The sequence below is a fragment of the Rattus norvegicus genome, chromosome 1 (genome assembly GCF_021556685.1).
Source record: "Rattus norvegicus strain SHRSP/BbbUtx chromosome 1, alternate assembly SHRSP_T2T, whole genome shotgun sequence".
Taxonomy (NCBI): domain Eukaryota; kingdom Metazoa; phylum Chordata; class Mammalia; order Rodentia; family Muridae; genus Rattus; species Rattus norvegicus.
In genome coordinates, this window is record NC_141534.1 from 195,332,225 (window position 1) to 195,345,000 (window position 12,776).

General features: G+C 49.0%; 2 protein-coding genes across 4 annotated transcripts in view; both read left to right on the forward strand.

The window, feature by feature from the left end:
* The first annotated feature begins 319 nt into the window (after positions 1 to 319).
* Orai3 (ORAI calcium release-activated calcium modulator 3) lies at positions 320 to 5,179 on the forward strand. Its single transcript, NM_001014024.2, has 2 exons — positions 320 to 700; positions 3,737 to 5,179. Exons 1-2 carry the CDS (start codon positions 473 to 475, stop codon positions 4,379 to 4,381), a joined length of 873 nt encoding a protein of 290 aa, NP_001014046.1. The 5' UTR covers positions 320 to 472; the 3' UTR covers positions 4,382 to 5,179.
* Positions 5,180 to 6,898: 1,719 nt separating this feature from the next.
* Setd1a (SET domain containing 1A, histone lysine methyltransferase) overlaps positions 6,899 to 12,776 on the forward strand; it is a 23,918-nt gene continuing 18,040 nt past the window's right edge. Inside the window, exons 1-4 of one of the 3 annotated variants that reach the window (XM_087560016.1) lie at positions 6,899 to 6,950; positions 8,178 to 8,342; positions 8,570 to 8,665; positions 10,799 to 11,069. In XM_087560016.1, the coding sequence (XP_087416142.1) occupies positions 8,193 to 8,342; positions 8,570 to 8,665; positions 10,799 to 11,069 (517 nt within the window). In that variant the 5' untranslated portion in view covers positions 6,899 to 6,950; positions 8,178 to 8,192. Of the gene's footprint in view, positions 6,951 to 7,400; positions 7,590 to 7,779; positions 7,852 to 8,177; positions 8,343 to 8,569; positions 8,666 to 10,798; positions 11,070 to 12,776 lie in introns of those variants that run through there. The other 2 variants (NM_001427094.1, XM_087560010.1) reach the window with 2 other exon arrangements.

The following is a 12,776-nucleotide window of genomic DNA, read 5'->3' on the forward strand; positions in this document are numbered from 1 at the left end:
TATAAATGGTGGGTAGGGATGGTGGAAAGGACTCCTATGGTCACTTCGGGAGGAAAATGAGCTTACTTTTCCTGAGATGTCTGTTAAAGGAAGAGTGTGAAAGTCTGGACACCTGAGAATGTCCAGGTATACACTGGGTGGTCTGAGATCAGCAAATTCCCAGCAGAAGCTATGTTTGGGCATTCACATTGATGGCCTGGGTCAGGGGGTCCCTTGAGATCTCTGCCCATGGGCAGACTGCAGGGGTTCGGTCTCACGGCTCCACCCAATCATGTGGTCACCGGGCTCCTCCCCTGCCCCAGTTCCTGTTTCGGCCCCTGGGCCTTCTAGACGCATCGGTAACTATTCCCGCTGGCTCTGCCTTACTGCCTGGAATGGGGTCCCGCCCGCACTTGGGCCGTCCCTTCTTGGGGCTACAAGGCGCCTCGGCCCCTCCTTGACCGTCAGCGTTTGTGGTGTAGCTGCTCTCAGAATGAAGGGCGGCGAGGGGGACACGGGCGAACAGGCCCCCCTGAACCCGGAGGTGGACAGCCCCGCGGGCTCAGCCACGTACCGGGAGTTCGTGCACCGCGGCTACCTCGACCTTATGGGGGCCAGTCAGCACTCTCTGCGGGCGCTCAGCTGGCGCCGCCTCTACCTCAGCCGGGCTAAGCTCAAAGCCTCCAGTCGCACTTCTGCTCTGCTGTCGGGCTTCGCCATGGTGAGGGGTGGGATGGGGGCACACTGGGCGGGTGAAGCACGTGGTGGGAGAATTCAAGAAGAAAATGGGTTCCCAGTAAGAACAGGGGTTTCTTTAGGGTAAAAGGAGCGAAACCCCAAGGGATTGGAAAAGCTCTTTATGTCGGGGACAGGGTTGTAGTAGGCACGGCTCTAGGAATATAAACAGACTAAAGATCGGTCCCAAAGGGTCATGGAAGAAGGGAGTGAAGAGGTCCGCAGATGCAAACTGGTGAGGGGAAAGTCTGTTATCGAAGTGGCTTAGTTACCAACTCCTCGAGAGTTGAAAGGCAGCCAGAGCTGAATGAGAGCCTATATCAACCAGATAGGGAAAGTGGGTAGGGCATGGAAGAGTCACCTGAGTGAAGGGCCTGTTCTCAGAAAGATACCCCCACCTTTCAGAATGCTAGAATTGCCGGGAAAACCAAAACCAGGGAGGAAGCGGCTGGGGAAGGAAGCTAATCAGGGAGCTAGCCGATGATAAGAGAATCTGATAAACTGTAGGTGTGGGAAGAGAATGTCAGCTAACGGGCCCAGCAGTGGCCCTGGGAAGTGGGACTGAAGATTACAGAGTGTGGCCCACAGATGTGTCCTGGTTCCTCCCTACTTACAGCCAGCTGTGTGACCCCAAGCCAACCTCCACTGCCGTTGCCATCTGTAGGAAATTGAGATCATAGAAGGTGCTCTCTTTGTAGTCTGCCAAGCTCTTGTCCAGGAGGATCTAGGGTTCTTCTGGAGCCCCCTAGAACTAGGTGTGTTAGAACAAGCTCCATTTAGCAAAGGAGGTTCAGAACAGTGTGCAAGCAGGACTGGGTGGAAGCTGATGTTTTGACAAGGATGCTCAGCATGGTATGGGTGTGGAGTGTACCTCTGCTAGTTTTAGTTTTCACACTTGGAGGAGAAAGCCGGCCTGGAGGGAGGGCATCCTTCATAATGTACCCTTGGAGGGAGCTAAGGTCATATAAAAGTAAACCTGTAATCCTGAAGGTTGGTCTTAATCTGAGGTGCTGGTAAGGGGCTCAGATTCCAAGACAGCCCCATAGTTCTTGAGGGTGACATTTGATTGCAAGGATTCAGTTCCCATCAGTACCACAAAAAGAGGGCACAGCAGCCTCTGTCTGAACCACATGGCTCAGCCTGCTTCTAAAGGAACAGTACAGACTGCAGGAGCTACAGATTGTTGAGGTGAGGTGTGAGAGCTTTCTCTGAGGATCAGTAGGCTGCATGTGTAGGTTCTGGGAACAAGGCCTGCCCCCAGTCCTAACAAAGAAGAGAACACGGAGTTGGACCCTGGGAGACACCAGAATTAAGTCTGGCCCTGATCCCTGTGTGTGGACACAACCTGCCTATCTGTCATGGCCTAATTCCCCAAAATACTCAATTTTAAGTACCACTGCCCTCCCGCACCATTCCTTCTAGCCCCAGAGTAATCTCAGGGATTCTTAATAAACACAAACGGGGAGAAATCCGCTTCGACCCAGGTGACCTGACATTAAAATAACATACAAATATATCACATGCTGTGACTCTAGCCTAGTTGGTAGAGTGTTTGCCTACCATCCAGGAAATCTTAGGTTCAATTTCCATCAAAAAACCATATATGGTAGGGTACACCTATAATCCTAGCACTTGAGGTAGAATTAAAAAACCAAGGTTGTTCTTGGCTATACAGAGAGTCAAGGCTAGCCTGGGCTCCACGAAATCCTAACATTCAGTGTTCTGTATCTGATATACTGCTTATCACTAGATGGCAGTTCATGTAAGAAGTCAGAGGTGCTGAGGCACGTTAGACCGCACAGCAAGCTAGTGACAGGATTTTGACTTCAGCAGCCTGGCATTAAAGCCCAAATTTGTTCATCAGCTCAAATGTTGGCAAAGTACAGGCTAGCTGGGTGGAGTCGTATGGTTAAGAGACTCCCTGACCTGTCAAAAATGAACAGTCATAATTCATCCTGGATAGTTGGCACATTTGAATGCAGACCTGGTGTGACTAGGTATGACAGGTTTTTTAGAATGATTTGGAAACGTGAAGCTTCTTGAATTGTAAGAGTCGGCCAGTTACTACCTTTTGGGTTTTTTCTTTTTGTACCGTAGACATTAGCACGATAACCTCTAATAGTCTGTGCCTGGCTCTAGTCATAGAACGTAATGTTTAGTCTTAACTTTCTCAATGAGACAGTTGTCCCCATTTCTCAGGTAGAAAACTGAGGGAGGCACTGGTTCAGATTGAACCTATTTGGGACATTGAAGTAGGAGGGTAGTGAGTTTGAGGCAAGTCTGGACTAATAGGCTGCTGTGAGGAAGTTACAAAGTGCAGAACTAAGAGTGGACCCTAACAGTCCAGAAGGTTTTGACTGCTTATTTGCTTTGGGTCTATTGTGACTTTTTGTTGTTTTGTTAATAGGGTTTCTACATAGCCCTAGGTGGCTTGGTACTCCTTAGTTCTGGGATTAAAGTCATGTGTCACTACACCCAGCAGTTTTGGGCTCTTTTGAGATGAAGTTTCAATCATTAGAAGTATAGGCTACTCTCAAACTTGAGATCCTCCTGTTTCGGCTCACCACATGCTGGAAAGCATGTAACACCACACCAGCCTGAGTTATTTATTTATTATGGGTTGGGGATTAAAGCTAGAGTGATGTGAGTGTCAAGGGTGCCACCATTGAACAACATTCCCAGCCTGAGTCTGCTTTTTAGCCAGTATATTATAACCAGATAAAAGCTCAGAAAAATGTTAGCCAGCCCCTTTGAGACTGAAATGAAATCAAGGTCTAGCACTCAGGAAAGCTGAGGCAGGAGGATCACAAATTTCAGCTTAACCTGCACTACCCAGCAGTTCCAGATTAGCCTAAGAACAAGAAACTACCAGAAAGTGGGGGTTGGGGTGGGGAGAGCCAAGTATCCTCTAGGCACTGCTCTTAAGCTTTAGGGATGTTGCAGTCATGATTCTAAGCAGGCAAAGGAAAACTCCTGACAAGGATGTTATAGGGACTCAATGTCTTCCCTTTTATGCCCACAGGTGGCAATGGTGGAGGTACAGCTGGAGAGCGATCATGAATACCCACCAGGCCTGCTAGTGGCATTTAGTGCCTGCACCACTGTGTTAGTAGCTGTGCACCTGTTTGCACTCATGGTCTCCACATGTCTGCTGCCCCATATTGAAGCCGTGAGCAACATCCACAATCTCAACTCTGTCCACCAGTCACCACACCAACGACTCCACCGATATGTGGAGCTGGCCTGGGGCTTTTCTACTGCTTTGGGCACCTTTCTCTTCCTGGCTGAAGTTGTTTTGGTGGGCTGGGTCAAGTTTGTGCCCATTGGGGCACCCATGGACAAACCAGCTCCTGTGGTACCTATGTCCCAGGTGCCACCCGTCACTGTCTCCCTTAGTTTAGCTTCTAACCTCACACCATCATCTGCTTCTGTAGCCACAACACAGCAGCCTCCCAAAGCCTGTCCACCTCGGCAAGTGTGTGGTAGTGCTCATGGACCTGGCTGGCAGGCAGCTATGGCCTCCACGGCAATCATGGTACCTGTGGGACTAGTGTTTATGGCCTTTGCCCTACATTTCTACCGATCCTTGGTGGCCCACAAGACAGACCGCCACAAGCAGGAACTGGAGGAACTCAGTCGCCTGCAGGGGGAGCTGCAGGCTGTGTGAGCCCAGCTTTAGACTGTTGCAAGCATTGCCTCAGAAGCCCCAGGTATCTATGGACCTCATTCCTTGTCCTAGGCTGGAGCCACCTCCTGTAACCTACTCTCAGGTAGAAGCCAAATTCCTGCTCAGAGTCCCATGCTCCCAGTGACGATCCCCATCACGTTCCAGTGGGTTTTGTAAGTTCTCTGCTTGAGGAACAAAAGAGGAAGTAGACTGTCTCAGTCTAAGCATCCTGGGTTAGATGAGAGGAAAGGAGGCCCTAGTGAGATCCTTGGTAGTGTTGAGAAGTTGCTTGCTCCTCTCCAGGAAGGTGACATATCTGCACAACTGTCCCCAAGGCAGGCAGCCCTTGCTTACCTGTAATGTGCTTTACAGTTGGCATCCTGGGAGAGATTTTACATAGGCTCCTCAGATGAACCACTTTACACTTGGTGACTTGTGGTGGTGTGTCCCACTGCCCTGAGCACTTAGAGTCTTTGGCTAGAGCCGGGGAAGGAGAGATCTTTGAAGACTTGAGATTGTGCAGCTAGCTTGACAAGGGTTGGGTGAGTTTGAGGGGGAGAATTTAGCCCTTAGAATGCAGAGCTCTTCTTCAGACACTGATTTTTTTCAAGCCAGAGTATCACTGTTTGTTGCTCTGACTGTCCTGGAACTCTGTAGACCAGGCTGGCCTTGTACTCACAGAGATCCACTTGCCTCTGCCTCCCATGTGCTGGGATTAAAGGCATGCACCACCACCGCCCTGCTCAGACACTGAGTTTTTGATGCACCTTGTTTTGTAAATAAAGTGTCTCTCACATATGTTCCTGTGGCTGTGAATGGGATGGAGGGGAAACCTTGCTCTTAAGGGCCGCATGGAGGTAATGCACCTGATAAGCCCATCAGGTGCTGACAAGATCTGATAAACTTCTGAATAGGGTAAATTATTCCCAGACTAAGGCCTCTGAACTCTTTTTTTTTTTTTTCCTTCTCTTTTCTTTTTTTTCCGGAGCTGGGGACCGAACCCAGGGCCTTGCGGTTCGGTAGGCAAGCGCTCTACCACTGAGCTAAATCCCCAACCCCGAACTCTTGTTCTTAAACGTGGGAATTCATGCTTTCTTGAACGATCTCTTTTATCTTATAGGACTATTCACAACTTCTCTCATGTAGTCATCACAGACATCTCAGTAAACAAGTTTTATATTTCCCATCTTATAAAGGCAAGAGGTCAAGAGGCTGACCTGGCCCACAGCCACAGAATTAGTCTATGACCTCGGTTACCTTTACCATCTTATAGGGATTTGGGGGAGGGAGAGGGAACTGGTACCCTTCAATTGGGACAAAACAAAGGAACCTCATCTCCTGTACCTTCATATGCATTTCCCCCTCAGCCTCAGAATTTTAAGAGTATAAATCTTACCTTGTACAGATTCCTTTTATTACTTGAAATGGTCAATTAAAATAATTGGACCAGGCTCCAATAATTTCCTACCACTATCGTGAGGGCTGCAGTAAATATTGACCAATAGCCATCTATTCTGGAGGGATAACCTGAAACTGAGGGAAGTCAAAGGCTTGCTCAGTATCCTATAATGAGGGGCTCTTGAAGAGGGGACACTTAAGGTATCTTCAGCCTAGAAGTAGACTTGGCGAGAGCGCAGTTCTTCCAGAGACCAGAGAGCCTCTATACACCTGGTGAAAGGGGTGTTGAACCTTGGGACCATCTCAGTTCCGAGTTTCCAAGTGAAGCCTGAACCAGGCTTAACCTTAACCTTAGCACTGGGATCCTATGGGTATACGGAAGCCTTGCCTAAGAACTGCCCAAGGATAATTGGGTTACTTTCAGATCTTTACTCTTTATAGGGATCCACTTAAAGGTCTTTGTGACTTTAAGCTCAACGGAACCCTGAGACAGCTTTAAATTTTAGCCTCTAGTTACGCCTCCCTAATAGCCAAAACGAACACTTTAAAACTGGCCCAAGGGAGGTGTAACTAAGGTGCTGGCCTAGTACACTGAAGGCCCTGAGTTAGATTTCCCAGCATGCTCTAAGCCGGTTATGGTGTGCACACCTGTAAGTCCAGCACTCAGGAAATAGAGGCAAAAGAATCAGGAGTTCGAGGCCATCCTCCGTTATATAGCAAGTTCGACGTCTTGCTGTCTGAAAAACAAGAGCCCGGGTAGAAAAGCGGGAAGGAACCGATCATTTCATTATGTGCTCCGGTAGGCAAAGTGCCTGAGTCACCCCTCCTGGTTGTATTTTTCCACCTCCCATCCCGCCCAGGTTTTAGTGGATTCTACGGGAAGCGGCCCGTTACGCCTTGCTCCGCACGCCTGGCCACGCCTCTCTCACTAGCCCCGCCCACAATAGGATCCGCAGATTCGCTATTCGACTCCTTAGGATTATTTGGGAAGCTTTCCTTGTCTGAAAAATTTCATGAAACGCTGAGAAGACTTTTTCCGTACAACCATTTCGCACTAAATAGGAAGTGGGCGGCTCCTTGAGTTGTTCTACTAAGAAAAATCCAGGAATAGCGGTCAACTCCGCCAACAGGGCTCGGCGAACCAGGCGTGATTTTCTTGACTCTACCGCAGGTGAGAAGAGGTGACGACCAAAGCCCAGAACGGTGGCGAATCTGCACTGCAGCCTCATAGGCATTTGGGCTGCGCAAGGAAGGGGCAGGGAAGAGGAGCTAAGGAGCGCGCATCCTGTCCACTCGTTTGCCCCGCCCGCCTCGCGAATCTGCGTCGTTGGACGCACCACTCAAATCTCCCGAGCTCCGGCTGGCGTCCTCCCCCTCGCTCCGCCCCCCTTTCCTCAGGGGCTTGTCGCAGCTTTCGTCGCCGCCGATTCGTCAGGAACCCCAAGGCCGGAGCAGCTGGATAAGGGTGGTGCAGTCCACTCTCCGGGGAATGCGGCCAATCTTCAGGCTCCCTGGGCTACAACTCCCGAGCCTTCCAGGGCGCCGGCCGAGGCAAGGCCGCTACCCTCGGCCCCGTGGATCTCTCCGCAGTACTTGTAGCGAAAGTGCGGATGCAGACGCTGTGCCCGCTAGGCCTCGTGCAGGTGGCGGTGGTGTTTGGTGCGCGCGCCGGGGAGGTGGTGGTGGGGGGGCGCCGCCGCCGCCACCGCTGCGGGGCCGGGTCTCGCGCTGCCGCCGCCGCCGCCGCCGCCTCACGCCGCTGAGGTGCTGCGCGCGGTGGGGGGGAGGGTGAGCCGCTCGCCACGAGCGGGTGAGTAGGCCCCTGGCGCGCGTGCGCGCCGACGGGGTGGGGGGGCACCGAACGCGCCCGGGCGGGAGGAGAGGGCAGCGGCGCGCGTTACCTCCCCCCACCCCCCCGCCTGGATTCAGGGACCGAAGCTGGGTCTCAGGCTTGGTCTCGCGGTGTTTCCAACGCCCCGAAGAGGTGCCACCTCTGGTTCAGAGGATTGGGGCGCGGGGACGCGAGCGGCTGTGTGGGAGCGGGAGCGGGGCTTGGCCCGGGCCGCTGGCCGGTGAGGAGGCGGGAGGGGGCGGGGCCTACGAGGGGACGGGGGAGGGGTCTTGCGTGGAGGCCAAGTGGGGCGCGCTAGGGAGAGCGGGAAGGTAAGGGGGCGCGAGATGGGCCTGGGCCCTGAGGGTAGAATTGAGGGTGGAGAGGAATGGAGTGCTGTAGTGAACCTGGATCCTCAAGGCAAAATCTGAGGGAGCCATGGGTCATGCTGAGGTGTGGAAACTGTACTGATGTGAGAACCTGTAATCTGGGCTAGCCATTGGGGGACAGCAAGGGAGTCAGGCCTAAGTCTTGGACCCCCATTGCGTATCCCTCTTTTCCTGACAGTGTAAATGAGCAGAGATGGACCAGGAAGGTGGGGGAGATGGGCAGAAAGCCCCGAGCTTCCAGTGGCGGAACTACAAGCTCATAGTGGATCCTGCTTTGGACCCTGCTTTGCGCAGGCCTTCTCAGAAGGTGTACCGCTATGATGGAGTCCACTTCAGTGTCAGTGTGAGTGCCCTAGATCTTTTCGTGACTTGTTTGGACCTCCAGTCTCCCCTCCCCACTTTCCCCTGTTCAGTGTTCAACACCCAGACTTCTATACCTGTAGCTTGGTGTTTTGAGAATGAGCAAGCTATCCCAGCTCTTCTGTATCTTGGCTTCTGCATGGGCTTTGTAGAGTCAATAGCCTGGTATATTTTCAGCCTGGTTTCATCTCTTTCTGTTTTCTTTGTTAGGACTCAAAGTATACCCCTGTGGAAGACCTCCAAGACCCCCGCTGTCATGTCAGGTCCAAAACCAGAGACTTTTCCCTCCCGGTACCTAAGTTTAAGGTAAGTGCCTGCTGGTCTCCCTATATATCAGTCCTTGGAGCATGTCGAAGATTCTAGTACCCTGGTCTTCACACAGCCTGTCAAAGTGTCTCTTCCGAAGGAACATTGACAGCCAGATCTCAATGGTTTTTACGTCTGTGAGACTGAGATGTTTTGGACAGAAGATGTATATATACAGAGAGAGAGAGAGAGAGCGCGCGCGAGCGTGCACTGAGGTGACTCTAGTATATATCTGGTATATCTAGTATATAATGATGTCTGGAAGGATGAGGAATGTATTCTGAAGCCGCATGACATCGTGATACCCAAGTTATTCAGCAATTAAGGATACTGCTAAGACCACCGCCCACTTGGAGTCTTCTGTCCAAACTGTCACTTGTGTGTGCTCCTCTATCCTGTTTGTAAGAGCAGCTTCGTTTCCTGCTTTAGTAGGATATTTGGGCTTGAGTCTAGAAAATTGGTGGTTCTTTGTCTCCTAATTTTGTTTTTAGTCTTTGTTTTCTTCCTCTGATGATTGCTAAAGTAATCTTTGCAGTGCCTTCATCCCTTTTGGTTTCCCCTTTCCCTGAGCAACTTCACTGAAAGCTCTTTTGCCTGAATGTTTACTTCTCATACCTCCTTCCTGCCAACATCTACTGAGACACAGCCTTATAAATCCCTTTCTCTTGACTGATAAATGGCAATACCAGATGCTCAGCTATCCAAGCTGGAAACCTAGAGTCACCCAGAAGCCCTTTCCTTTCCTCTTAGTCTTTGGTTTTCCATGTTCTTCATGCAGACTCCAGAGTTCGCTTGGTTTCTGTGGCTCCCTCCGTAGAGGCTCCATCTTGCTGTTTTTTGTATCTGGTTCTAATGTTTTCTAGTCTGTTTTCCCTTTTGATTACATCGTTTTCATATGTGCGTTCACAGACGAGCTTGCACGCCATTGTACACAAGTAGAAGTGAGAACACAAGGTGTGGGAGTTGGTTTTTACAATGGATCCTAAGGGTCAAACTCAAGGTTGTCAAACTTGGTGGCAAGTGTCTGTACCCATTGAGCCATCTTGCTGGCACGTTAAGTCTGTTTTGAGGCACTGACATGTGTGGCAGGCCTTATCACTTCTTTGACACCATACCCCTTTAATATTCAACTAGACACTTTTCAGTGTTTAGAAAATATCAAGATGGATAAATTTCATGTCTTGGAACTCTGTTGTTTTGGTAAACTTTAGGCATCTACAAAGTCCAGAAGGAATGATAGCATCTTTGTGAATCTTTTTCCTGATTTTTCCCTGTCTGAAGGATTCTTTTTTTTTGACTCCCAGATACCTATCTACACCTCTGCTACCACCATGTCATATTGGATTATTTATATCTGGCTTATCTTTTTTTTCTTCTTCTTCTTCTTCTTCTTTCTTTTTTTCGGAGCTGAGGACCGAACCCAGGGCCTTGTGCTCGCTAGGCAAGCGCTCTACCGCTGAGCTAAATCCCCAACCCCCCCCCCTTTTTTTTTAAAGGCAAGTACTCCCTATCTCTAGGTAGCCCTGGCTGGCCTTGGACTGAGAATTTTTGTGCTTCAGCCTCCCATGTGCTAGTGTTTTAGAAGTGCCACTCAGTACTGTCTTGTCTCTTTTCTGAATGGAAACTTTTCCCCTGTTTCTGTGTTTCTAGTATCTAACCTGTGCTAATCAATACCCCTGAACTAATAGATTATTTTCTTATTTTTTTAAATATTTATTTTTATGTATGTGAGTACACTGTAACTGTCTCAAGACACCAGAAAAGGGCATTGGATCCCATTACAGATGGTTGTGAGCCACCATATGGTTGCTGGGAATTGAACTCAGGACCCCCGGAAAAGCAGTCAGTGTTCCTAACCGCTGATCTATGTCTTCAGCCCCAGATGATTTTCTTCTATCATTTTTTCCTATGTATGTTGACTCTTGAGTTTTTTGTGTCTTTTCTTCCCAATTGTTGCTGTTTATCCTAAGAGGAATTGAAAGGCAGGTCAGTGCTAATCTAGGTCTCATGCTCCCGCTTGACTTCTCTATCACAACAGACTCGTCTTCATCTCATGGGTATCTCTGAACTTTCCCAAATGGTAAGAAAACTGCTCATTATGGAAACCTGAGGCCAATTCTTGTCTTTCCACAGCTGGATGAATTCTATATCGGACAGGTTCCACTGAAGGAAGTAACTTTTGCGAGGCTCAATGACAATGTGCGGGAAACCTTCCTGAAGGATATGTGCCGGAAGTATGGTGAGGTGGAAGAAGTGGAGATTCTTCTTCATCCCCGTACTCGAAAGCACCTAGGCCTAGCTCGTGTGCTCTTCACCAGCACTCGGGGTGCCAAGGAAACTGTCAAAAACCTCCACCTCACCTCTGTCATGGGCAATATCATTCATGCCCAGCTTGATATCAAAGGTGAGGACTCCGCTGGCTGTTGCTTACAGTTGGTTTCTAGTAGGCATTATATATGCAAATACTTAATTGGGCTCAGCTAAGTAATCAGGTCAGGTCTGTACTTAATATTTTTTAAATTTTAGAGGTTCATTTATATATCTATTTTTATGTGTGTGCCTGTTTTGCCTGAGTATTTCTTTGTACAGCATGTATGTCTGATGTTCATGGAAATCCAAAGGCATCAACTTCCCCTGGTTGTGAGCCACCATGTGGTTGCTGGGAACTGAACTCCGGTCCTCTGGAAGAGCAGGTAGTCCACTTAACTGCTGAGTCATCTCTCCAGCTCTTGTTTGTTGGTTGTTTTAAAATTCTACATATTTTGTGCTTTCTTCAGTAGCATATATACTAAGATTGAAGCGTCAGGTAACTGAAGAACTAGAGTTTTAGGTCTTGGCAGGCCAAAGCCACAGACCTGTGATGATAAAGATGAATGAGGCAGAGTTTCATGGGGCACCTGTCTACTGTCCTAGTGTTCGGGAGGCAGCAGCAGGAGGACTTTGAGGCTAGCCTGTCTTCAGAGATAATTCCAGGCCAACTAGTGCTACATATCGAGAGCCTGTCTCAGAAACAAAAAAGGAGCCTGGAGATAACTTTTTTTTTCCCCCCTCGGAGCTGGGGACCGAACCCAGGGCCTTGTGCTCACTAGGCAAGCGCTCTACCGCTGAGCTAAATCCCCAACCCGACCTGGAGATAACTTAGTGGGTAATAGTGCATACTGTACAAGTATGAAGACCTGAATTTGAGTCTCCATCACTCATAAAGTCCGGATACGGTTGTGTATGCCTGTAACTGCATTTTTGTGTGGTGGAGACGAGCAGATCGTAGAATCTCACTGACTAGCCAGAGTACAGATTGGCAAACTCCAGTTCTAGTGAAACCCTCTCTCAAAGGAGTAAGATAGAGTGCAATAGTGGGAGATGCCAATGTCTTCCTGTGGTCTCCATGTGTGTACACTTGGAAACCTACAAGTACATCATACACACAAAAATAAGGAAAAATGGAGCAGGTTCAAACTGCTTTCAAGGAATGATAGGGGAGAAATGTCACACTAGTACAGTGCCATCTAAGGGAAGAGGTTGTTAATTGGTGTTTGCAAATGGGAGTGAAAACCAATGTTCCCAAACTTGACTTTTGACTTTTGTATGTAACCTTATGGTTTTTATGTGTTTTTGCAACAGAATCTCACTATATAGCTTTGGCTGGCTTTCAACTCTCTGAGATCCACCTGCCTCTTCTGTCTTGAGTGCTGGGATTAAAAAGCTTCAGTTGTTGATTTGCTTTTGTTTTTAACGTTTTTATTTGTTTTATAGGTCTCATTCTATAACTTAGTCTGCCCTTGAATTCCACACCTGGTCCCAGGCCTTATTTTTGGTGTTTTACCTTTAAAGATTTATTTTTTGCTTCTATGTTTGTGTGTGTTTGTCTAAATGTATGAACGTGTGTGCGCGCGCGCGCGCGCCACAGAGGCTGGAAGAGGGTATTTGTTGGCTCTCTTGGAATCGGAGTTGGATAGTTATGGACCACCATGTGGGTGGTTCTTTACAAGAGCACAAAATGGTCTTAACTGCTGAGCCATCTTTCCAACCCCTTGTTTTGGTTCTTTTGAGAGAGGGTCTCTGTATTTCAGATTGTCCTGTCTGTAGCCAAGGATGACCTTGACTTCTAATC